Source organism: Sinocyclocheilus grahami, unplaced genomic scaffold, assembly GCF_001515645.1.
Source record: "Sinocyclocheilus grahami isolate Dianchi unplaced genomic scaffold, SAMN03320097.WGS_v1.1 scaffold32.1, whole genome shotgun sequence".
NCBI lineage: Eukaryota > Metazoa > Chordata > Actinopteri > Cypriniformes > Cyprinidae > Sinocyclocheilus > Sinocyclocheilus grahami.
This window is the reverse complement of record NW_015505211.1, coordinates 3,506,082-3,529,788: the sequence shown is the minus strand read 5'-3', so window position 1 is coordinate 3,529,788 and position 23,707 is coordinate 3,506,082. Positions and strand designations below refer to the sequence as shown.

Sequence of the window (23,707 nt, the reverse complement as noted above, 5' to 3'; positions counted from 1 at the left end):
TGATGCATTTTTCAGAATTAATTTTATATATAGTAACAATGTAATGTAATAATGTGGCAATGCTTCTGATACTTTTGGGAAACGCAGCCCTATTTAAACAAGCACTGTGAGCCATGCGTCAGCAGCGAACGCTGTCTGTGATTGATTGGTTCTGTCTTTCAGCATTTGCGTGTTCCGATGAGCAGGAGAAATGGCTCAATTCAACACAATTATTCGCTAATATAGTCTATTTTTCCACTTAGAAGCTTATTTTATGCACCGAATTTCTTGATAAGTAAATAAAATTAATGTAAAAAAAAAATGCACTTTAGAATCGACATTTTTATGTGAGGATCGATCCTTTCGATACAACATCAGTATCGAAAGTATCGATACTTAAGGATCGATCCGCCCATCCCTACTGTAAAGCCGCATTTGACAGGTTATGCCAGCCACAATCTCATCCATACTGCTATAAAATATAGCATTCTGAGTAGAATTCAAATAGCTCCGATACATTTTGTGGTCTGCGCCGACTCGCGCATGTGATCCGCTCCGTGCTATCGAGTCTCTGGACCGGATCAGAGTGTGTGCGGTGTGGTGCTTTGCGTGACACAGCGCGAAACCAGACTTCTTTTTTTCCTCAAAGGAAAGCATATTTACACTGTTTTAATCGTTCCCTGTCCCCTGCATAGTGCTCTACGTGCCACTCACTGTACAGAAAATACTAATTCTGTGTCGAGGCTTCAGCGTCTATTTTAGTGTAGGTCTAGTTTGTGCGCTTCGGAATCTAGAGAGCATTTGATTGGACAAAGTTTGATGAGAAGCTGAAGTACGATGTGACGTCAAAAAAAAAAATCGTTGAGCCGTTTTGGCGGAAGTGACGACCTGCAAGCTTTGAATGCTTAGATCTTCTAAATGCGAATTTTGTCACCGTTTTGGAGCACACTGCCTTATAGATAACCTTAAGACTAACATATTGATACTAACACCCAAAAAAAAAAAAATTACTTTATTTTTGATTTAATGGGGACTTTAAATCATTCTAAATCTAATCATTTGAATAAGGGTCTTTGTTTGGGAAAAAAAACAAAACACTGACAGCAGGATTACTCGGAGCCATTTCGGTTTATGTAAAATTAATTCACATCCATTTATGAGTCACTCAAATCGCATCTAATTATCAACAACAACAAAAAGCAAATCAATAAAATTCTCATAGCAAAATAGCAATATTTTTAATTGAGTGAACTGAAATCCAAAGACATAACCGTAAACAGACCATTTTATTGATGGGTGGATTTGACCATTTAATCAGTACAAAGACTGTCTGCATCTTTGAACATGATGAAAATACATTTTTAGGAAACCTTGTTGACATACAATGACTCGGCTTTATAAATTAATGACATTTCACAGGTAGTGTGCCACAAGCACAGATCACTTCATATTTGCAACAAAATCTTCTCCTTTCTTGATGGAGCCCTTCAGTTCATCCATGGCTTCAGCTACCAGCTTCTCCTCAAATGCAGAGAGCTTGCCAAGACCAAGGTTCTTTTCAATGCCGTTTTTCTGAGAAAAGCAGGAGAAAATTCTAAATAAATCTTCATAAAACAAACAAACAAATAAACAGAAAGCCTATTCTACTTTACCAGGGGTGTATTCCAGAGAGCACGGTTAACTTATCATCAGCTAAACCCTGAACTTTCGGTTGATTAACCCCAAACCTTGCTTACGCGAGTGGTTCCAAAAAACGCGTCCGGGAGTAAGTTCATTCAACTCAGAGTATGTTCCTGGTTAAGACTCAAGACATTAGGCTTGTTTGAGATGCGCCTCGCCTGAAATGAAGGCGAGAGTAGGCGGCTGCAGTGAGGCGAGGAGTGAAATAAGCGCAGTCAAGACAGACAGTTCTGACCTCTCGAAGTGGAACAGATACCAACGAGATCAAAGACATATATCGCGTTATTCTCACTCACGGGCTGTGTTGCTTATGAACATGATATAATTTCAGTTCTGATACTTTTATATGAAAATAAATGATGAACAAGACACTTAAAGTGCTTGCTATTTAATTCCATACGAAAGGTGTATTTAACATCCATTTTTACTTTAATACAAACATGTATTTTAGATTTTTATAGAAATATGACAACAATCACATATCTCACACAGAGATCGCACTGTCATCGTGTTTGGGAATAGTCATGCATAATTTAAATACATAATCACATGAAATCAGATTTTTAAAAAATATATATTTTAGAAGAGAACCGCAGCATCACAGTTGTCTGAACCAATGAGCATTAAGCTGTGTCGTCAGTCAGTCGTTTCCCATCATGCTTTTGATCAGAGCAGTCAGTGGAGAGCAACTTTGCTCGACTGCACAATCCGACACAGCCGCCTCGCCGTCGCTAGAGTTTTTTTGCACACGTCAGCATGACATCAGAGCAAGTCGGAGGCAAGTCGGACACTTTTCTAACCAGCATGCATCTCGCGGTGATCACCGGTGATCGATTCTGCGCAGAATTTGCTCATCTCAAGCAAGCCCATTCTCAACAGAGCGAGGAATCGATGAGTCACTATGGAAACGGACGCTAAGAAAAAGCGCGCCATGCTGTTAGTGTTGGGTCGTTCTTGAACGAATCTTTAATGTGACTCAGGAAGAATGAGTCGTCTCGGGGAGTGATTCGTTCAGTCGCGCATGCGCAACATCCTATAGGTTCTGTACTGGAATTAGTCAAGTAGTTCACCTGGTTCGAGTCTTCGGGTTTTTCCGAGTCGTTCGTTCATCACGTGACAGCCCCATAAGCTTTAACCAATGCAGTCTGAGCTGGAGAGAGAATTGATTAGTTCATCTCTCGAGTCTTCGTGTTTTTCCGAGTCGTTCGTTCATCACGTGACAGCCCCATAAGCTTTAACCAATGCAGTCTGAGCCGGAGAGAGAATTGATTAGTTAATCTCTCGAGTTTTCGGGTTTGAGTCGTTCATTCATCACGTGACAGCCCCATAAGCCCAAACCCGAAGACTTGTCAGATAAGAGGTGGTGAGCTAATCATAGACTGAAGACTCAGGTAAACAATGAATTAATCTTTTCGGTTTCTTATAGCAGTTTTGTATAGTTTGTAGTGTGATCAACGTTTGCATAAGTAGACATATTAGGGAAGTAACATATAACATTTTTATTTTGCTAAAATGAACGAAATGACTCGAAAAAAGATTCGTTAATTTTGCTGAACGAGACTCAAAGGTCCGAGTTGGTAAAATGATCCGAACTTCCCATCACTACATGCTGTTTCTTTCTTCTTCTTCTTTTGTTCAATGGTCGTTTACATGCTTAGTGCATATCGCCACCTAATTGATGGTTGTGCAATCATTATAACCTATAACATAACCTGCTTTTTGGAATACCCCCCAGGTCATTGTTACTTTGACCTTGTATGATCTAAAAATAACATGAAGTAACTTCTAAAGAAGGTCTACTAGACTTACACTGAGGAGGAGAGGTGTAGAGAAGTATTTGCATTCTGTCTCCTCAGATCTCACAAATGCACATTCAACAACACCCTCTTTTCCATTCATGGCATCGAGAAGGGAGAATGTGAACCTGGCTCCGGCATAGGCCATGGACAGAGTGGCAGAGCCTATGAACAGACATATTCAGATTCCAGATCTTCTCACTAAATTAAGCATCTGTACAACTAAAATGCCAGTGACACAAAGGAACCAAACTTTAGAGAACCCCAAAGAAAAAGGAAAAAATATATATATATAAAAAAAATAAATAAAAAAAAAGTCAGAGCAAATACAACTTCAGTTTTCACCTGCACCAGCTTTAGCTTTCACAACCTCAGTTCCTGCTTCCTGGATCCTGCCTGTCAAAGCAGACAGCTGATCTGTAGGGAACTCAACCTTGGGAGTGCACTGAAAACAACACAGAATAAAATAAGAATCTATATAATTTTACCAAATAGTCCAAAAAATCTGTTCAAAAGTAATCACAGCCAATCAGAAGTTTTTATGGCACCATTGGCATTTTGGACCAATGAGATTTCATTGTGGGTGGAGTTATACAGTGCAACGCCACTAAACTAAAAAACAAGCAACCTACAAAATATCTTGCCAAAAACTTATGTTTATTGAATATATTATAAATTAGGTAGTAATACAGGTTTTTCTTACCTGTGAAATGAGAGGAATGATGGTCTTTCCTGCATGACCTCCAACAACGGGCACGTTGACTCTGGCGGGATCAAGGCCCTGGAAATATTGCAGTAATGGTGACAATGAACTGACTGTGTAAATATGTTTTCTGGTGATGACATTAAATAAATCTGCACTTAAATGTAAACTCCTCTTCTATCAGTATTGAATTTATAGAACTCACTTTGAGCTCAGCAACAAAAGCGTTTGCTCTGACAATATCCAGTGTTGTGACACCAAAGACACTGTTGGGGTTGTAGACGCCATGTTTCTTCATCACCTCTGATGTGATTGGGATAGTGGAGTTCACCTGAAATTCACAAAATCAAAGTTCAATATGAAACCGATGTATAGTGCTATAAACCCTTGTCACCTTTGAGCAGTTATAAAGTGATATCTCAGCAATGTAAGGCTCATGAGACCTTATACTTACTGGGTTTGAAATGACGCAGATCATGGCCTGAGGGCAGTGACGGGCACAAGCATCAGCTAATGTGGCCACAATGGTGGCATTGGTGTTAAACAGATCATCACGGGTCATACCTAGAAAAATGTAAAGCAAAACAAAACGAAATTCTGGTGTGTTTCTATAAATTTCTGATTTATAACTGATCCCATTTTACATCACCAAGCCAACATTTTGTGTTGAATATATTGTTTCACATATGCACACATAAAATGGTTTACAAACGCCATTCCATGCTGACTTTAAATGCAATTTAAAAAAAATAATAAAGCAGAGGTAAAAAATAAATAAATAAATATATATATATATACCCACCAGGCTTCCTTGGGACACCAGCAGGGATGACAACAACATCACAGCCTTTCAGTGCAGCACCCAGCTGATCTGCTCCCATGTAGCCTGCAAGGCAAGACAGTGAACACTATAGCAGACCTATTTAGGGTGCTTTCACACTAGCACTTTTGGTGCGCATCCGGGTTCGATTGGCGTCAGAGTTTGGTACTTTTGGATGATGTGAACGCCGTCTTCCGAACTCGGGTACTCACCTGCAAACCGTACCAGAGTCCACTTAAAAGTGGTGGTCTGGGGTACGGTTTGCTGCTGATATGAATTACATATGAGTGAAGTTAATTTCTGGGAAAAAATAAAAATAAAAAGTAGGATGGGGCCTTTGGTTTATGTGTCAGTTGTTGATTGGGTGAGGGCAAATCTAAATGTGAGCTTGAGGTTGACTAAGAAATTGGCAGGGTTTAAGTAATCTAAATGACTGAAGAAGTCTGGCATACAAGAGAAAAGCGTGTTGTTTTACCATTTGAGTTTTGATTACAAATTACAGGCTTAAAAATAATTATGTGGGTGAATCTTTCACGAGAAGTTCAATCAGATGCATTTAGAAAATAAACGGGGTGGATTTTCATTTTATGCCAACTTTAAAGTAGCAAATTTGACTTCTCTGCAACTAATAAAAACGTAATAATTAGGCTGGAGGAGCTGAAACCATGTCTGTACCTGTGACAGTGGCTCTGGTCTCAATGTGACTGAGGTCAGCAGCTACTCCAGGAGTGTGGGCAATATCATAAAGTGAAAGCTCGCTCACTAAAGGGCTGTTCTTCAGCAGGAGAGACAGGGGCTGCCCGATGCCACCTGAGGCACCCAAGACAGCTACTTTCGCATTGTGCTGCAAGGAGAAAAAAATTGCAATGCATCAAAATATATGCTGATCCACCTTACTCTTATCATTAAATGCCCTTTGATTCCATAGACCAATAAATGTACTGCTTTATATTGTTGTATGCATTATATACATTGATCATTAATCTGGTTGTAAAAAAAATTATTAAATTAAAATATGGAAGAACCACTGAATGGAAATGTTAAAATTATCTTGACCTTGGGACCTTTTCAGCCTGGAAAAATGCCAGCGGGAATTTTTACTACCACTCATGCCGAAGAGAGGGAGGGTTTAAACCAAGTGATTAAGTATTCTGTAAAAACAGTTTAGACAGTACAAAGGCGACTGTATTGGCATATGAATGTTTAGAGCAAGCAAACAAACTAATTAGTTTTATACAAATGGCAGTTGCATGCATTGCATTATGTTAAAAAAAAAGAATGTCAAAAACTTTTATAACAAAGAATCTTTTAAATGCCACGGACTACCAAATTGAATCATTCTCACGAGAAGGACATTTTTATGTATAAAATTCCAATTTTATATTGTGTAAAATTTTATCTGCAAAATATTTAGTTTGTTACATTATTAAATTTGTAACATTCTACTCACTAAATTACTCTACTGTTGGACGTCTTGTTTATTCATATAAAGAAAATATATTACTATTTATTCACTAATAAAATATTTTATATTTGCTTATTTAGTTGAATCGGATTTACATTTTTCACATTTTACCGTTTTAAATTTTTAAATGGTCCCCAGATCTCAGTTTGACAACTCCTGCTGCATATAAATAAAAGTATAAGCCTTATAAAGCATAAAACATATTAGATGGCACATCTGACATCTCTGTAGCACTTTTGTTTTTTTCTCAAAGCTGCATTAAGCCTGATCTCTCATTACAGATCAAGACACTTTGTTTTATTTACTACGCAACAGTGAGCCAAGTAGCTGATTACAGTAATGACCTTTCAAAGGTGGGCGTGAGTCAAAGTGATACCACCTCTAACCAGGATGATCCTACACAGGAAAACTAAACTAGTTGGCAAGGTCGACTGAAAACCTTCTCATGCCAGATAGCAGGATTTCAATAGATTCATGGGGAATCCAGAAAGATCCTTGCAACTTCCATAAACATGAATACTATATGACTAACAAATGACTGCAACGCCTACACTGTCAATTTGATGGCTAAATATCAAGCAAGGTAATTTCTCGGTTAACTGGATGCAAGTTTACTTAACTTAGTTTCATTTATACTATTGTAGTCTATGGCTCATTAAGAAACACGCATGAGTAAAGGAAAAAAGTAGATTTGGTATTAATCTCAGTTTGACATGTTAACGTCATCGCACATTCATGCAAATCATGGAGGCTAATGTTAGCGCTCTCGCATGTTCACAAATATGAGATTTTACCTGGGAGGAGGTGGACAAGCTCCGGAGGAGGGTGGCGGTAGGTCTAGCGACGCGGGAGAACATGCTGGCTCGACTTTCTGTAAGTGCTTGCGGTTTTAAAATTAATATTTGATATAGTGCCCTCCTGACTGTGACTCCAATGTCCTCTACAAGACAACCGAGCGAGAACGAGCCTACGGTGCAGCCGGGCTTTGTTGACTCTACGAGGGCCCGGCCTTCTCTGATTGGTGTAGCAGTGTGTATGCAGTGCTATGATTGAATAGAATATTTGTCAGTCACATCCAAAGAGGAGGGGTTTATCGTCGCCTACTCTTTCAATGGTTGTTCACATTCTGGCGGTCGATTGGTCGGTTTGGCGAAACGTCAGTGAAACTTTTCTTTGAATTTTTTATTACTATTTAAGGACAGTAGTATACATATATATATATATTTTTTTTTATTTATTACAATTTTTTTATTATTCTTTTTTTAAATAGTACAATATTAACTGCAATCAAGACTTCAGTTTTAGTACTGAATTTGTTTAAGCATTAAAATAGGTCTCTTCCTGTAATTCTCAAGGCATTGGACAAAATATTTGTGTATTTACACATACCTCGTAGTATGGCGTATGTATATACTGTGCAGAGTATGACTACGTTTGAAATATAATAAATTTTTTGCATGCATGCATCAACAGAATGCCGAAAGTCAAAAAACCAACAGCAACACTGAATTCTCCATACATGTTTTACATACAGTTTTAATTACTATGCATTATACCAAAGACTATAGAAAAAAGGGACTTTGATTATACATACACTGTGTAGTACATTACAAGACAGTCTATGAAGACAGTACGTTAGAATTCCATCCCGAACATACCGCCCCTTTCCCTCTCGTTCTCCCTCCGAACTGACCAATCATCTTCCACGCTCTCTGACAGCTGACCAATCAGAGAAGGTTTTGCGTTCTGCTGCGAGCTTTATATTTCCGGGGCTGCTTCAGGAATGTAAACTATTCAACATGGAGACGGTTGATAAACTGGAGGCGATGGTAAGCGGGGGGGTTTTTTTTTTTCCAGCGAAACATTTCCATCAAATGTTTTCAAGTGTAAACCGATCGTTTGCGTCTAACTGTTAATAACACGGGTGCCTTTACTATAGACAACATAATGTAGAAGAAACACGAAGAATTACGTGTTCTGTGTATGCCCGACTTTCCCTGAGGTTGGAGGGGAGAAAATCACGAAAAACATGTAGCTGGATGGCTAACTATTGCCGCTGCTAATGTCTTTAGTCATTTATATTTACAGCAAAAATCAGCCGTAATATGATTCATTTACTATAATGTGCATATTTTGAATCAAAACCATGGCATTCATTCCGAAAAGTGTTAATTTGGCTCGATAGCTGCTGTGTGAATCGCTGATCGGCGGTGAGGGGACTGCGGGTGCGGGAGGGCCTGTGCGGGTGTCTGCGAGACCGCGCGCTGCATCCCGAGTCCTTATACCTTATTCCATAAGATATTTAAATATGCGTAAACACTATGAGTTTATATACACATCAAGTTATTGTAGCAATTGTTATTAACCGATAACAATTTATATAAAATATGTCCATTGCTTCTGGAAGACGCACAGTCCTCTTCGTAGAAGTTCAGCTTTTGAAGACTCTGATCAATTGTATGCCTGCGTTCTCTCATGAAAACTATATTGGTATTCTGTTTAAGTAAAACCATAATAACATGCATTAATATTTTTTTTCATGAGTTCAAATATCATTAGGAATTAGAGATGATAGGGGGCGCAGTGTTGCGCTTTGTTGCGAACTAACATTAGTAACTTTACTTCACTGCCAGTGTCAGAAGTGCCATATAATAATACTTTTATATACATATACTTTTATATGTGTGTGTATATATATATGTATGTTAGTTTTAATTCTCAAGTTATTTTAAGGGGGGAAAAAGATGGCTGTTACCTATTAAATTAAATAATGTAAAAAAGCTATAATGAACAAAATACCATAACAAGCACTTGCTTTTTAAATTATTGCCTTTATTATGAACCATCTACATATCTGTATCACAGCACTATTATGTTTTAATGTTTATGTGACAACTGTGTTTTTCTTCCCAGGCTTTTTGTTGACATTATTTACATGATTGGATATTTCAGCATGCAAATGGACCGGCCTGAATGCGTACCGTCTGTCCAGTGCCCCTTTTATATTGTACTACTGATAACCCAGTTATTAAAGCAGTGCAATGTTAAAAGGGCATTGGCCAGGGATTTTTCTCAAAGGTAGGGTCAACCGCGTGGCCAGCCATATGCTGTTAACAATGCTGTTAACAGGTGCTCTGACTTCATTGCACTACTGTATTGGACAGCTAGCAGTGCAATAGTATTGTCAAAGCATCTGAGAGCAGCTTTGCACAATGTTTGAAGTTTTCAAAGAGGTTCACCGTCTCATTTGGCATATTGTTGTTTGTTTTCTGTTTTACAGGTCATAATGTCTAATCCTAATTCTTGGGACCCTATCAGTATTGCCTCTGCTGTCCACTGTGTTCAGAGTAGTGCAATATTGCTAATAGGGTTTCAGGTTTTAGGTTGTACCCTCATTCAGATGGGCCACTAAATACCAAATTGTACAAACAGCAAACAACTCCCGAATTAAATCCTCTGAATGCTTAAGAATTATGATGTTTAGATCTGTGTCCTTGTAGTTCCAGAAAGCAGAAGCTGATATAGAATATGTGGAAAAGCGGCTGAAATTCGACTTCATGGCCAGTGCGCGAGAAGCGGGCACGTTTGAGGTACATTCGTATTCATTTGTTAATTTTAAATACTGACTAAAGTCTGTGTTTCTAAATCTGTGGTTGTGGATTTCAGGGAAACCCTGTTCAGTTGCTGGAGAACTTGTCGACGATCAAAGCGCGGCATGCGGCCCTGTGCACACAGGTGGAGGAGATCGCGGTGGAACAGAAACGATCCATGGACTCACTACGAGCTCACCTGGACACCACAGTGCAGATGGTTCAACAGCTGCAGAACACAGCAGATGTGCAGGTATTCATTCAGTTGTGCAACAACAGCCCATATCTATCAAATCAAAAGGTCCATGTCAATTTTACTACACCACAGGCCATACACAATTATTTTACCATGGTTAAGGGGTGGTCTTTGGAAAAAATAAAGTAGTTTCATGAGGTTTTTGGGTTCGGACTATATGTGTGCTAATGGGAAATCTTGTTCAAGGTTCCGCCACTGACAGAAGAAGAACAAGAAGCGAGAGATGTTCTCTGCTCATCCGTTGCTGCGTTAAATGTAGAGGTTAGACTTATTTTGTAATGCTTTTTATTACCATAATTACACAACTACACTACCGTTTAAATGAACACTCCACTATTTTTGAAAATAGGCTCATTTTCCAACTCCCGGTTGAGTTTTACCGTTTTCGAATCCATTCAGCTGATCTCCGGGTCTGGAGGTAGCACTTTTAGCTGTAGCTTAGCATAGATCATTGAATCGGATTAGACCATTAGCATCTCGCTCAAAAATGACCATAGAGTTTCGATATTTTTCCTATTTAAAACTTGACTCTTCTGTAGTTACATCGTGTACTAAGACGAACGGAAAATGAAAAGTTGCGATTTTCTAGGCCGATATGGCTAGGAACTATACTCTCATTCTGGCATAATAATCAAGGAACTTTGCTGCAGTACCATGGGTGCAGCAGGCTCGATATTATGCAGCGCCTGAAAATAGTCCCCAGCTAGGTAACTTCCAGTAAGCCTATTTTCAGGCGCTGCATAATATCATTGCGCCTGCTGCACCCATGGTACGGCAGCAAATTTCTTGACTTCATTTTTGAGCGAGATGCTAACGGTCTAATCGGATTCAATGATCTATGCTAAGCTACATTTAAAAGTGCTACCGCCAGACCCGGAGATCGGCTGAATGGATTAGAAAACGGTAAAACTCAACTGTTTAACTCTAGGGGAGTTGGAAAATGAGCCTGTTTTCAAAAATAGTGGAGTGTTCCTTTAAAAGTTTGGGGTTGGTAAGATTTTAAATTACATTTTTTAAGTTTCGTCTGCATACCAAGGGCTTATTTATTTGTTCAAATACAACATAAATATTATTACAATTTAAAATAACTGTTTTCTAATTTAATAAATTATGAAATCTTAATTTATTCCTGAATTTTCAGCAGCATTACTCCAGTCTTCAGTGTCACATGACCCTTCAGAACTCGTTCTAATATGCTGATTTGTTTATCAATTTTGAAAATTTATTCTGCTAAATATTTTTGTGGAAACCATGATACTTTTTTTTCAGAATTCTTTGAATAGTTCAAAAGAACAGCATTTTTTAAAACATGGAAATACTTTCTAATATTATAAATGTCTCGACTGTCACTTTTGATCAATTTAATGCATCCTTGTTCAATAAATTACTTTAACAAATAACAAAATTACTATAACTATAAAATAAATATCTATAACAAAATATTAAATAAAATACTTTAACAAAAAAATTACTGACCCTAATTTTTAAACTGCAGTGCATGTACCTGTTAAAATGTAATTTATTTGTGACGTTTTGAGGAAAAAGCTACTTTGAGTTAGTGAATGTGTTTGTTTCTTTAGGCCGTGCTGACAGAAGAACCTCAAACTCAAGCACAGTCTGAATGTAAGGACAAAAGAAAACTATCAACATAAGGCAGTTGTAACATTGGCACAATTTCAAAGGTCATCAGCATCTTTCAATATCAACAATTATATCGTTTTTTCCCCCCCTCCCTTGTAGCACAGAATGTGCGTGAAGAGGTGCCTGAGGGGACATTTGAGACTGTCCCGCAGAGTGTACGTGGTAACTTGAAGCTGAATGACCTCAACACGCTCTATAAGCAGTTATCCGAGTACTTCTCAGATAAGAACAGGTTTGTCTGGTCATATTTATGCAAAAACCTCACCTTTAACCCCGAGTCCTAACATGATTGATAATGCACTGTAACTTCAGTCAACTACATGGTTTTACTTCTACAAAGAAAAGTGTTTACGAATACATTTGATCTAAATATTTTCATTCTTGTATCTTCAGGGGGCCAATAAGCACTCAGAGGATGAAGAAGCTGAACATGAAAGTTAGTGATTCTGCATTGAAGACCTTACAGCACCTTAAACTCATTGAGCTGGATAAAAAAGGACTTGTGTCATTGCTGGCAAAAGACTGAGAAACAGGGACCAATTAGACCCACAAACCCCACCAAAATGTGTAAATCCTCCAGTTCCTTCCACCTGTGTGCTAAAGTAAAACCCTAAAAAAAGTTTAGAACAGGAATGACAGTGAACTTGAAAATATTTCAAAAACATTGCGTCCGTGAGGTTCAGTATATCCATTAATCAGGATTGCATACATTTTAAAAGAAAATAATCTTATCAGTCTTTTTAAGGACTAAACTTATTTTTTCCTGTTATTTTTCTGTCCTGTTTCCTCTGCATAATGTTATTCAGCCATTAAACTATATCATGACCTGTTGTGGCATCATTAGATTTGTATAAGAAAGAAACTGTACAGCATAAGAGTTTATATTTTTTGTAAAGGGAAACAGGTGTTTATGTAATTTCAGATCTCAGTGAAGCAGAGGAGACCGTTATTTCAATGTAAGATTCAGTGTATTCACTTTTTATTAGGCTACGGTCGTAATTACTTTTGAGTTTGGTATAAAATGTCTTTTATTTATAAACTGTGTGTATATATATATATATATATATATATGGGTCCTTTATTTAAAAGCTACTGAATACAACAAGTCACTGGCACTACATTTCTGTAGCAACAACATCAGAACCCCAAATGGAATTTAAAACATAAAAATGATTACATCTATTTATTAAGGTCAATAGGAACATCAAAGCTCAAATTGTTGATGTACATAAGTTTGAAGGTTAAGTTTTTTTTATTTGGAACATTTTCTTTCATTAAACAGTAAATTAAACAAAGGAACACAAACCACATGACTTAAGCATCTAAAATGGAAACGATTCGGATGCAAAACATCAGGATCGGCTCATCTTTAACGGTGCAGATTGACTGACTCTGGAACTGTCTGCTCAAGAACTCTGCTAATAAAAAATAGTAATGAAATGACAAAAATAAATTGTGGAGCATTTTCAACCAGGAAAGCCAGCAGGATTTTGAAACTAGTTTTTAATTTTAGTAATTTATCTGTAAAAGGTTTAATTTCTGTTGGTAATATCTATACTGCTCATATAAGCAATAGGATATACACTAGCACTGTATTCCAAAGGTCAAATGCATTTTATTCTAGGCTTCTTGTGCACCTGTTAGGATGGTTCTCCTGATCAGCTGCCTCAATCTTCTCTCCCAGCTCGTTTATACATTCTACAGAAAGAACACATGAGCTTGTATACTAACCCATGAAAGGCGGCAAGACAAAGACTTTCCATGTACCTGATGTCTCTATGTAGTCCCCTTCTGGACAACCCAAGTCCTCTTTCACATCCCCCTCTCCTTTTATGTCAGACTGAGACACGCTAGACAGAGTACAAATTAATGTTTAACATAATTTAAAGGGATAGTTCACCGAAAAATTTAAATTCTGCGATAAATTACTCACCCTCATGTCGTTCCAACCCCTGTAAGACCTTCGTTCATCTTCGGAACACAAATTAAAATATTTTTGATGAAATCCTAGAGCTTTCTGACCCCGCATAGACCGCAAGGGAACTACCACATTCAAGGCCCAGAAAGGTAGTAAGGACATCGTTAAAGTAGTCCATGTGACAGTGGGTCAACCGTAATTTAATGAAGCTACGAGAATACTTTTTGTGGTTTTTATACTTTAACAATTTCTTCTCTTCCATGCCAGTTTTTGATGCGCATTCACAACAATACCACGAGGAATGTGTGTGCATTCCTCTGCTTGCAAACAAGCCACAGGGCATGCATGTTCTACGTCAGAACGCTGGCTTCTGTGTCAGCAGCATCACACATGCGTGGTACCGTCATGAACGCACGTCAAAGACTGACAGGGAAGAGAATAAATGGTTGAATCAAGTCGTTATTTTTGTTTTCTTTGCACACAAAAAGTATTCTCGTAGCTTCATAACATTACGGTTGAACCACTGATGTCACATGAACTATTTTAACGATGTCCTTACTACCTTTCTGGGCCTTGAACATGGTAGTTACCTTGCTGTCTATGCAGGGTCAGAAAGCTCTCGGATTTCATCAAAAATATCTTAATTTGTGTTCCAAAGATGAATGAAGGTCTTACTGTTGGAACGACATGAGGGTGAGTAATTAATGGCAGAATTAAAATTTTTGGGTGAACTATCCCTTTAAGAGTAAAATATAATTCAGAAGACATATTTAGTCCTATTCATAAAAATCCAGACACTTCCAAGCTGATTTTTGAGACAGTCTGTTTGCATAGAAAAACATGGAGCTTCAACACTCACAGAGACTCTATAGCAAAATATAGCAAAAATGTAATATCCCGATTCACGATTTTATCCCGATTCTTCGTCATTTTGGTTTTACCATTTTGCAAGTGCAGTACAGCTAAACTAATTTCCCTTTTAGTACTACAGTCTGCCGTCACTGCACGCATCTAACATACAACAACACGTCCGATTTTTTCTCAACCGTTTACTTTCACTGACATAACCAGCTGTTCTTCTATGTAAACCTTGTGTCTTTTTGACAGCAATATTTTTTTTGCGCAATCAGACATGAATGATAACTTAGTCCAGTAATCAGGCGCTGTTAGTCTGTGTGCGCCTCAGGTATATGCGCTCAGAAAAAGCACATGTCAGAACAGCACGCAAATGAAATGTTTAACCGGCAAGGCTTTATTTAAAGCACATGCAAATAATTTACTTTTGTGATTGCAAATAAGTGCGGAGTCCCGTGACTGTAACTCTAACGCTGAGTTAACTTTTGATGTGAATTTATGTCGCGTTGTTCAGTATATTGAGACGGAGGAGTCAGAACTGCAACTGATAATATGTGCGCTGTAGCACGGTACTACAATATTTCTTCAAAAGCAGATCATGAAGACATTTGTCCACGATCAAAAATCGTGATATCGCGCATCCCTAGAACCTACTAACCTGGATCTTAAAAAGTGAACAAATTATTCAATTAAAATACATAAATACCCACCCCATAAAATCCTTACTGCTGTAGACAGTAGACTATTCTGAATTTTAATAGTCACCATGACCATTCATATTTTTTTTATGGAATTTTGCATTATGTATTACCAATAATTTATGCACACACATAATCTTTTTTCAATCCATGTGCTCATAATCTTTAATCAAATACAGTAATGTTTTTTTTTCTTGTTCAAGAAGTCATTTAACACTGATATGCCACTTTTTCTTTTTTTGTCATCACTGTGTCATAAAATTTACAACCAGTAAATTAAATCCCTTTACTAAGGCAAAGTATTGGGGGCTTTACCTCTCCATTTCATCAAGGCTATGACTCTGTAAGTTTGCATTACTATCCATATCAGCAGGGTTGACATCTGGATGCTGGTCTGAAAATACAGAAGCACATTACTTCAATTCCTCACTTAAAGTAATAAAAACAGCCCTACTGTAGATCTGTCTTACCATGTATCTGACATGGGTTTTCACCCTCACACCCTTCCATCCTCTCTGCATTGTTTTCATCATCAAACACCTTTTCATCAGCGGACTCTTGCTCACATCGATGTTCAGAATCTGACGGGCCGTCACCTACCTCCTGTCCCTCCTCATCCACATCAGTATTCTCTGCAGGAAACACAAACAAACAGTTTGATTCATGATCATGGCAAATGCATCCCATAATTAAGTTAAGTTTTAGAAAACTACTGCAGTGAATGATAAAGTGTCATACCAATAGGAAGCTCTATCTCTTCACTGGTCCCCTGGCTGGTCTCAGTGGTCTGTCTGGCTCCAGAGCTGGCAGTGTTGAACTCTGCATTACCGCTGGAGGGAGAGTCTATTTCCTCCCTTCCATCCTTAGAGATGTTGATTAACGCTGGAGACTGCAGGACGCTGGACACAGAGGCATTTGTCTGAAAAGAGAAGCAGGATATCAATATAAGTGTGTTAGCTGTGATTATATTGATACAAAAATAAGATAATGGTACATTTACTTTTATCAGATGAAAGCTTCTACAACAAAACAACAACAAGCATTTGTATGTAATATAAAGAAATTGTCTTTTCTTTGAAATTGAAAAAGTTTGGAGTGAAGTCAATTTGCATAAACCACATTACAACAATTTTGAAGATACTTGAATGCTAGAGTGTGCCATCATATTATCCCAGTAGTAAAGATGACATTTAAAAGCACATATTAGAAATCAGAGATGCACTGATTGAAATTTTGGCTAATAACTCATAATTAATAATATGTCTGGAATATAGGTAAAGGATATAAAAAAACACCCACCTTATAAGTCTAAATTGCATATATATATATATATATATATATATATACACACACACACACACACACACACACAGTGGGTATAGAAAAGAATCATCCCCCTTTAAAGTAATTTTGTTGCTCTGCAGCCTGAAATGAAGACAGAGTTTTTGTTTTATCCAGCTGCATTTACTCAGTGCATTATTATAACTATTTTATATATCAAATCATTATAATAAATAATAAGTTAATATAAAATAATAAATTAAATTATACATTACTATTACAGGGGGACCAAACCTGCAGAAATTATAGATAGATAAGATAGATAGATAGATAGATAGATAGATAGATAAAGGAATAAATTACTTGATAAAACATAATTAATTAAATTATTGCTAAATTAATTTTTACTTTTCCTTTATTAATAATTTTCTGTATTTATTTGTAACTTTATTTTTTATTCTTTTTAACTTATTATTAACTTAAACTTATTATTCTTTTTAATTCTTCATTTTAACATATAGCCAAAATTCTTTTGTACGGTAAAAGTTAAAAATTACACAAATATAACAAAGATTATAGAAACAAAATGCCTGTGTACTATGGACAAAAAAAATCTTACAGGCTCTAAGTAGATGTTTTATGTTTAACATTATTTAGGGCAACTGGTATAAATAATCTGGGGTGTTCATTTGAGCATAGATTGTCAGCTTAAATATATCTGTTATATATAACTTGTTGGACTGATACGTAAAACATAAAAAGTCATATTTATTGGCTGATACTGATACGATTGTAGAAATCTATTATTCCAAATATAATGATTCATTGACTGACAGTGCTGCTGTCTCCTGTGCTGGCTGTGGCGTAACTCTCTGTGCAGACAGTATGGGATGGAGCACTGCCCCATGGTGATGAGTCCAACAGACTCTGGAGGTGAGGGAGGGGTTCAGTGCCAACCTGCACATATTGAATGTGTGTCCTATGGCCTGTAATTAAACAGTGTTCACAATTAGACAAAACTGACCCACACAACATATTCTGAATCTTGATTTATGTTAAATTTTTCTGATTCACTTTGTACCTTTTGGGCTGCGTGGGGTGCTGTTACAGTGTGAATGTCCTCTGCTGAGAGGGATGGGCGGGCCTTCAGCTGACTCCACCCATTCTTGGTGATAGGCTGGTGAACAGGATATGCTGGAGTGGTCTGCAATCTCAGCCAGGTCTGGCAAACAACTGATCGAAACAAAATTACCAAAACACGGAGCACAGACTCAGCCAAAGGTAGTTGTAATTTTGAATAACAAATGACCCATGCATTTAACGAAAGTGACAAAATACACCACCATTTAAAAGTTTGGGGTCATTAAGATATTTTAAAATGTAATTTATTCATGTGATGGCAAAGCTAAATATTCAGCATCATTACTCCAGTCCTCAGTGTCACATGATCCTTCAGAAATCATTCTAATATGCTGATTTGCTGCTCAAGAAACATTTCTCATTATTATCAATGTTGAAAACAATTGTGCTGCTTAAAATTTAAAAAAAAACTGCAATCTCAGCCAGGTCTGGCAAACAACTGATCGAAACAAAATTACCAAAACACGGAGCACAGACTCAGCCAAAGGTAGTTGTAATTTTGAATAACAAATGACCCATGCATTTAACGAAAGTGACAAAATACACCACCATTTAAAAGTTTGGGGTCATTAAGATATTTTAAAATGTAATTTATTCATGTGATGGCAAAGCTAAATATTCAGCATCATTACTCCAGTCCTCAGTGTCACATGATCCTTCAGAAATCATTCTAATATGCTGATTTGCTGCTCAAGAAACATTTCTCATTATTATCAATGTTGAAAACAATTGTGCTGCTTAAAATTTAAAAAAAAACTGATACATTGATACATTTTTGGGGATTCTGTGCAAAAGCACAGCATTAATTTGAAATAGGAATTTTTTGTAACATTATAAATGTCTTTACTTAAAATAAACCTTTTGTTACTATTATATTACTATTGACTATATTATTGACTACTATTATAATTTAATTTATGCATTTAGCAGATGCTTTTATCCAAAGCGACTTACAGTGCATTCAGGCTATACATTTTTTACCAGTATGTGTGTTCCCTGGGAATCAAACCCATGACCTTTTGTGCTGCTAACGCAATGCTCTACCACTGAGCCACAGGAGCACTACTATAAATATTAAAAACTGACAAAAGCAAAGAAAAGTACTAAAAATTAATAATTTAAAACAAAACTGAAAATACAGAATATAAATAATACTAAAATAACACTGCCGATCTCAACATTTTTAACTTGGTGTAGAGTTAATAAAAGAAGAATATTGTTGTTACATTAAACTAAATTTTATCAGCCTTTACTGAGTTTTGTGTGAGATGCTTTATTTCTTGTACCTGATGGTAGGAATGCACCTGTGCACAGGGGTAATAGATTCAGAATCCTTTGAGTCCTCTTGAGCAAGATGGTATTCTAGATAACAATAAGGGTGATATAAAGGTTATACAAAAGGACAAATGTTACCCACAAAGCTAGCAATACAATGAGTGCAGGCTGTTTTGAACTACATACCACTCAGACTGTTTTCAACAGCCTGTTTTCCCTCTGCTGGGGATGAGCTGGGTCGACACACCTCCACTGTGACGTCCAACTCATCCTCTGACTGAGAAATAAAGGCTGGGGGAATTATACCTCCTTTATTCTTCAAGGCATATGCCTAATCTTCTGATTTTATTGTGTTATTTAAAGAGTGTCCTATAAAAATAACTAAAATAGTCTATTTTCACCTGAGAACGCTCTTCACCAGATGATGCACACTTGGACAGGTAGTGTTTGGGTGTGTAGAACATGCTAGATTGCTGTGTCTGTGTACAGTCTGCACCATCTGAACTTCCCTCGTCCTTGTGACACAACATACATTAAAGTGTACATATTTAGCATTTTTATAGCATTTTGTTCTAGAAGTTCACCTATAATGTTAATCAAGGTTTAAGTCATACAGCAATCATGATTTAATGTGAAAAAACATTAATTAACTGGTACAAAACAAATATAAATAAAGGTCACAGTTTATCACCTCTGTTTGGCTTGTAGCCTCCAGCACGCCATTGGTCACATCAAAAGTGTGATTGATAGTGTGGTAATTTGTGCTCTCCTCACTATCACTCTGAATACCTGGCATTAAATAGCATTTAAACATATTTATTTGCATATATTTACATACTTATTTTAAATTATAAAAAAAAAAGTTTTGGAATTTAATACTGAATTTAACCTAAATAAAACACTAAATTACATTTTTGTCATCATTTGCTCACCTTTAAGTTCCAATTCCAAACCTGTATGAGTTTCTTTATCCGGTTGAAAACAAAAGAAAATATTTTACAGAATGCGGGTAACCCCACAGTTGAGTTGAACAGCATGAGGGTCAGTAAATGATGACAAAATCTTAATTTTTAGGTGAACTATCCCTTTAACAGCAGTTTCAGGCACAGCTCTATTACCGGCAAAACTCTTGAATAGTTGCTCCAGATCAGTGCTTTCCTGGGTCTCAGATTCCTGGTAGCTGTTCACACTATGTCTGTCCTGTAGGTGGAGCTGTTGCTCCACTACATCCTCACTGTCACTGCTGCCAAAAGCACTCAAGGGTGACCCCAAGCGCCCACGTGTCATTAGGGCCACCATTTCACTAATCTCACCTGCATGACACAAACAAAAGGTAACATGTCACCTCTTAGACAGTCTTTGAAATGGATAAATTGCACATGAAGATAATGAATGGTGTGGCTGTTGTCTCTCACTGGTCCATGAGGGTTTTTTTAGGAAATGTTCTTCAAGACAAGATCGGCCTGTGCTGTCTTTCTGGGTCTCAGACAACCCAAGTTGTACATATAACCTGAAAGAAAGAGATGTATTTGCTTATTTTTTGTCATGTTCTTGCCTATTTGTTCATATATATCCTTCCTGTTGTTGCCATCCATCTAGCATTCTACTTTTCTATATGACTTATATTAGTCTTTTTCTGCTAATGCTCTTATACTGTTGTACCTCTCAGACGTTTGATGTCCTGTCTGTTGCTGTCCTCTTTTTGTTGTTTCAACTCTCTTCAAGTCCCTTTTCTCCTCCTGTAATTAAAAGCTTTTTCCTTATATATATTTTTTAACAAACTATTTAAATCATTAAGCTATACTGATTGCCATTCCTTTTTTGTTTGTAGGGTGATCTCTGTTGGTGGTATTTTTCACTAATTTATTGTAAGTAAATTTTTTTTTCAAGAAATTAATATTTTTATTCTGTAAGGTCACATTAAATTGATCAAACGTGACACATACCTGTACACTACTAGGATAGGATGTGCTTTCGAAGCTCTCATCTTGAGCTGAACTGCACTGACTGACCTCCTCATCTCCATTAATGGTCCACTTGGATGTATAATTTTCGAACGGTGGCCCCATAGCCTTCCCAACACCATCATTGCGCTCTTTTTCCATGTTCGCCCTCTTCATCACAGCATCCACCTCATCAAAGCATGGGGTGCCCAATTGGGCTGCCTCCACATTATCCAGACTCTGCTCAGCTTGCTGTAGAAGAACCTGAGACACTTTGAGGTTGAGAACAATGGAGCCAGCATGCTTTGAGATAGAGCGACTAATTGCCAGATCCTTGTCTGTATCCCTATGGTTAGAACAAGGTGCCTCAGAGAGTGGGGTATGATGGGTAGTTGGCCATTCATGCAAAGCAGTGATGTCACTATGCGAAATATCTGAGTGTAGGTCATTAGTGTCTGTGGTGGACTCCTCTTCTTCTCTGTAGATTCTTTTCAGGTGATGTTCCCGGATCTCATTGTGTACTGCAGTCCTGCAGTGTTGATATACTAAGAGGAAAAAATAGGACATTCAAACTATATTAATGTATTACATTACATTAATGTTCTCAACAGACACTTTCTCACAAAACCGATGCTCTAAAAGTTTCCCTAATCATGACTGGATGGAAATCTCACCAGATTTGTCTTGCTCTCTTGTCTGATTAATATCAGTATTCCATCTAGGGATGCTCTGAAGAGCTGACCATGAGTGCCATCCACTTCTCGTCTTCTCGCTTCTTATCTCCTGTTGAAGATTAGATTGCACCATTTACTCTCATGCTGGTATATATTACTCTCTATATCTGCAAAAACCTTGTACAATGTATCCTTAAAGCTGCAGTCCGTAAGTTTTGCCTCTTTGTCGCCATCTCTGTTTGAAAACCTGCAATTGCAGCTGTGTGTGGAATTATCTTCCTTGCGTGGGTTGTACGGTGGCACAACTCCAGCGCGGATGAATCTAATATTTTGAGGAGTATGTGTGGCCAGTATCAGTCACCGCACCGGTGTGGATATTGTAATTTAATAATAATTAATCATTTATGCATTTATCAGACGATTTTATCCAAAGTGACTTACAGTGCATTCAGGCTATAAATTTTTTACCAGTATTGTACATTGCACTCACAGATTCAAGCCTACGTCTTGGAATATATGACTCAAATAAGCATTTTCACCGGATATTGTCGTCTGAACAAGTAAGTAACAAGTCTGCCACATTTGTTTTCCGACCAATGCATTACAATAAATCGCACTACCAATCAAACTCACCTACCTGTGATTTTCTAATGATCCTGAAGACATTGATTAGCATGCTCAGGTGTGTTTGATTAGGGTTAGAGCTAAACTCTGCAGGAAAGTGGATCTCGTGGGCCAGATTTGAGGATCCCTGGTCTAATCTATAAATTGTCATACCACTCGAATTTCATATTAAGAAATTCTTTTAACCCAAAAAGCAAATTATGTTCCCTTCGAACTGGTTGTCTTTAAAATACAAATCTTGTGTAATTCCAGGCTATCTGTAATCAGAAGCACATTTAAAACTGGAATATAATTTAATTTCATTCACATGTGTTTCATAAACACATAATCCTTTCTGGATTACAATCAGCCATCAAAATGATACATTTAATTAGTCCAGCTGCTGTGAGAAAAGGCTATAAACGATCGGCCATCTGCAGGATCCTCACATGCAATAGCCTAGTAGCCGGGACAACTTCTTTATGTTTACAGAAGTGACGTAATGATGCAGCGGCATGCTCGAATTTCCCACAAAAACCTACCCGTACCACGAAAAAAAACATTATTATAAGCTGACCGTTGTGAATCGGGCTAAAGTAAGGCAATAGTTTCGAACACTGGCTGGTTATGTACTCGCTCAAATATTGATTTCAGATCATTTTTAATCAAAAAAAGTTACGGACTGCAGCTTTAATAATTTTACTTACTAATTTTACTTTTTTCTATCATATCACCCACCAACTTTTGAACAGTAGTGAACATCCAGAAAATAGAACCTGTTACGTGTGCACTGATACATACTGATGAGATACAGTAACAGAATTAAACCAGTGTGCAAACCCTTATATGACAGCGTAGATTGTAGCACAAATCATGCAGGCTGCTGGTCCTGTGCTGGGCTCTGTGCTGGAGGCCCGTCTGCAGGAAGTGGTAATAAGGCTCAGGCACAGCAGGGTTTGCTATCAGAGCCTGACCGGCCTCTACTGACCGTTTTATCCAGCGTGGGTCTGTGGAGCCCCATGGCACAGCATCTGCACAAAGCAATATAATTGCTTTACAAGTCGCAAACTAGTAACACAAAACAAGATCTATTACATAAGCTCTACAGTTTACATCACATGCATGAAGGTACCTGTAAAGATCTCCTGTAAAAGGGCGCACACACTATAGAGATCAGCTTTTCCTGTACATGCTCTACATCTAATCACTTCTGGAGCTGCCCAGTTGATCAGGCTGAGAGGCAAAAGAACAGGAGGTGGGGTGTAGGGGGTCGTTCCCTCACTGTAGTTGGAATAGAGGGTAAAGGCATGTCAAACACAAAAATCACATTATGAATATAAGCCATTTAATTTACACATTTCCTAAATTGAAGTAATTTTATTTATATATA

At 37.4% G+C, this 23,707-nt stretch overlaps 3 protein-coding genes across 6 annotated transcripts in view; 1 reads left to right on the top strand and 2 right to left on the bottom strand.

Moving 5' to 3' along the window:
- Nucleotides 1–1,251: 1,251 nt before the first annotated feature.
- LOC107577591 (malate dehydrogenase, mitochondrial) lies at nucleotides 1,252–7,449 on the bottom strand. Its single transcript, XM_016263652.1, has 9 exons — nucleotides 7,238–7,449; nucleotides 5,654–5,822; nucleotides 4,961–5,044; nucleotides 4,613–4,722; nucleotides 4,364–4,489; nucleotides 4,159–4,236; nucleotides 3,801–3,900; nucleotides 3,469–3,620; nucleotides 1,252–1,551 (listed from the first exon to the last, which is right to left on the bottom strand). The coding sequence occupies exons 1-9, from the start codon at nucleotides 7,298–7,300 to the stop codon at nucleotides 1,420–1,422; spliced, it is 1,014 nt and encodes a 337-aa protein (XP_016119138.1). The 5' UTR covers nucleotides 7,301–7,449; the 3' UTR covers nucleotides 1,252–1,419.
- Nucleotides 7,450–8,214: 765 nt separating this feature from the next.
- On the top strand, nucleotides 8,215–12,949 carry LOC107577568 (spindle and kinetochore-associated protein 2). 3 transcript variants are annotated; one of them, XM_016263637.1, is made up of 8 exons: nucleotides 8,215–8,272; nucleotides 9,944–10,033; nucleotides 10,110–10,286; nucleotides 10,476–10,550; nucleotides 11,870–11,912; nucleotides 12,030–12,162; nucleotides 12,324–12,476; nucleotides 12,509–12,949. In XM_016263637.1, the coding sequence occupies exons 1-7, from the start codon at nucleotides 8,243–8,245 to the stop codon at nucleotides 12,454–12,456; spliced, it is 681 nt and encodes a 226-aa protein (XP_016119123.1). In that variant the 5' UTR covers nucleotides 8,215–8,242; the 3' UTR covers nucleotides 12,457–12,476; nucleotides 12,509–12,949. The 3 variants fall into 3 exon arrangements, with proteins under 3 accessions (XP_016119123.1, XP_016119118.1, XP_016119128.1); XM_016263632.1 differs by having other exon boundaries at nucleotides 12,324–12,949; XM_016263642.1 differs by lacking the exon at nucleotides 8,215–8,272 and adding an exon at nucleotides 9,306–9,521 and having other exon boundaries at nucleotides 12,324–12,949.
- Nucleotides 12,950–13,287: 338 nt separating this feature from the next.
- LOC107577550 (uncharacterized) overlaps nucleotides 13,288–23,707 on the bottom strand; it is an 11,003-nt gene continuing 583 nt past the window's right edge. The window contains exons 3-21 of one of the 2 annotated variants that reach the window (XM_016263623.1): nucleotides 23,450–23,598; nucleotides 23,158–23,348; nucleotides 21,715–21,823; nucleotides 21,044–21,585; nucleotides 20,760–20,836; nucleotides 20,513–20,607; nucleotides 20,216–20,410; nucleotides 19,789–19,886; nucleotides 19,499–19,612; nucleotides 19,284–19,374; nucleotides 19,109–19,184; nucleotides 17,764–17,915; nucleotides 17,517–17,668; nucleotides 16,140–16,320; nucleotides 15,872–16,033; nucleotides 15,717–15,795; nucleotides 13,698–13,780; nucleotides 13,568–13,628; nucleotides 13,288–13,345 (exon numbers count right to left, since the gene is read on the bottom strand). In XM_016263623.1, the coding sequence (XP_016119109.1) occupies nucleotides 13,300–13,345; nucleotides 13,568–13,628; nucleotides 13,698–13,780; nucleotides 15,717–15,795; nucleotides 15,872–16,033; nucleotides 16,140–16,320; nucleotides 17,517–17,668; nucleotides 17,764–17,915; nucleotides 19,109–19,184; nucleotides 19,284–19,374; nucleotides 19,499–19,612; nucleotides 19,789–19,886; nucleotides 20,216–20,410; nucleotides 20,513–20,607; nucleotides 20,760–20,836; nucleotides 21,044–21,585; nucleotides 21,715–21,823; nucleotides 23,158–23,348; nucleotides 23,450–23,598 (2,653 nt within the window). In that variant the 3' untranslated portion in view covers nucleotides 13,288–13,299. Of the gene's footprint in view, nucleotides 13,349–13,567; nucleotides 13,629–13,697; nucleotides 13,781–15,716; nucleotides 15,796–15,871; nucleotides 16,034–16,139; nucleotides 16,321–17,516; nucleotides 17,669–17,763; nucleotides 17,916–19,108; nucleotides 19,185–19,283; nucleotides 19,375–19,498; nucleotides 19,613–19,788; nucleotides 19,887–20,215; nucleotides 20,411–20,512; nucleotides 20,608–20,759; nucleotides 20,837–21,043; nucleotides 21,586–21,714; nucleotides 21,824–23,157; nucleotides 23,349–23,449; nucleotides 23,599–23,707 lie in introns of both variants that reach the window. The other variant, XM_016263616.1, reaches the window with a different exon arrangement.

Excerpts from the sequence above, each read along its gene's own strand:
- LOC107577591 (XM_016263652.1), bottom strand. The coding sequence starts at position 7,300 with ATGTTCTCCCGCGTCGCTAGACCTACCGCCACCCTCCTCCGGAGCTTG. Across the intron at positions 4,723-4,960 it reads TGGTGTCCCAAGGAAGCCTG|GTATGACCCGTGATGATCTG; the intron begins GTGGGTATATAT and ends ACATTTTTCTAG. Across the intron at positions 4,237-4,363 it reads CTTTTGTTGCTGAGCTCAAA|GGCCTTGATCCCGCCAGAGT; the intron begins GTGAGTTCTATA and ends CAATATTTCCAG.
- LOC107577568 (XM_016263637.1), top strand. The coding sequence starts at position 8,243 with ATGGAGACGGTTGATAAACTGGAGGCGATG. Across the intron at positions 8,273-9,943 it reads TTGATAAACTGGAGGCGATG|TTCCAGAAAGCAGAAGCTGA; the intron begins GTAAGCGGGGGG and ends GTGTCCTTGTAG. Across the intron at positions 10,034-10,109 it reads GAGAAGCGGGCACGTTTGAG|GGAAACCCTGTTCAGTTGCT; the intron begins GTACATTCGTAT and ends TGTGGATTTCAG.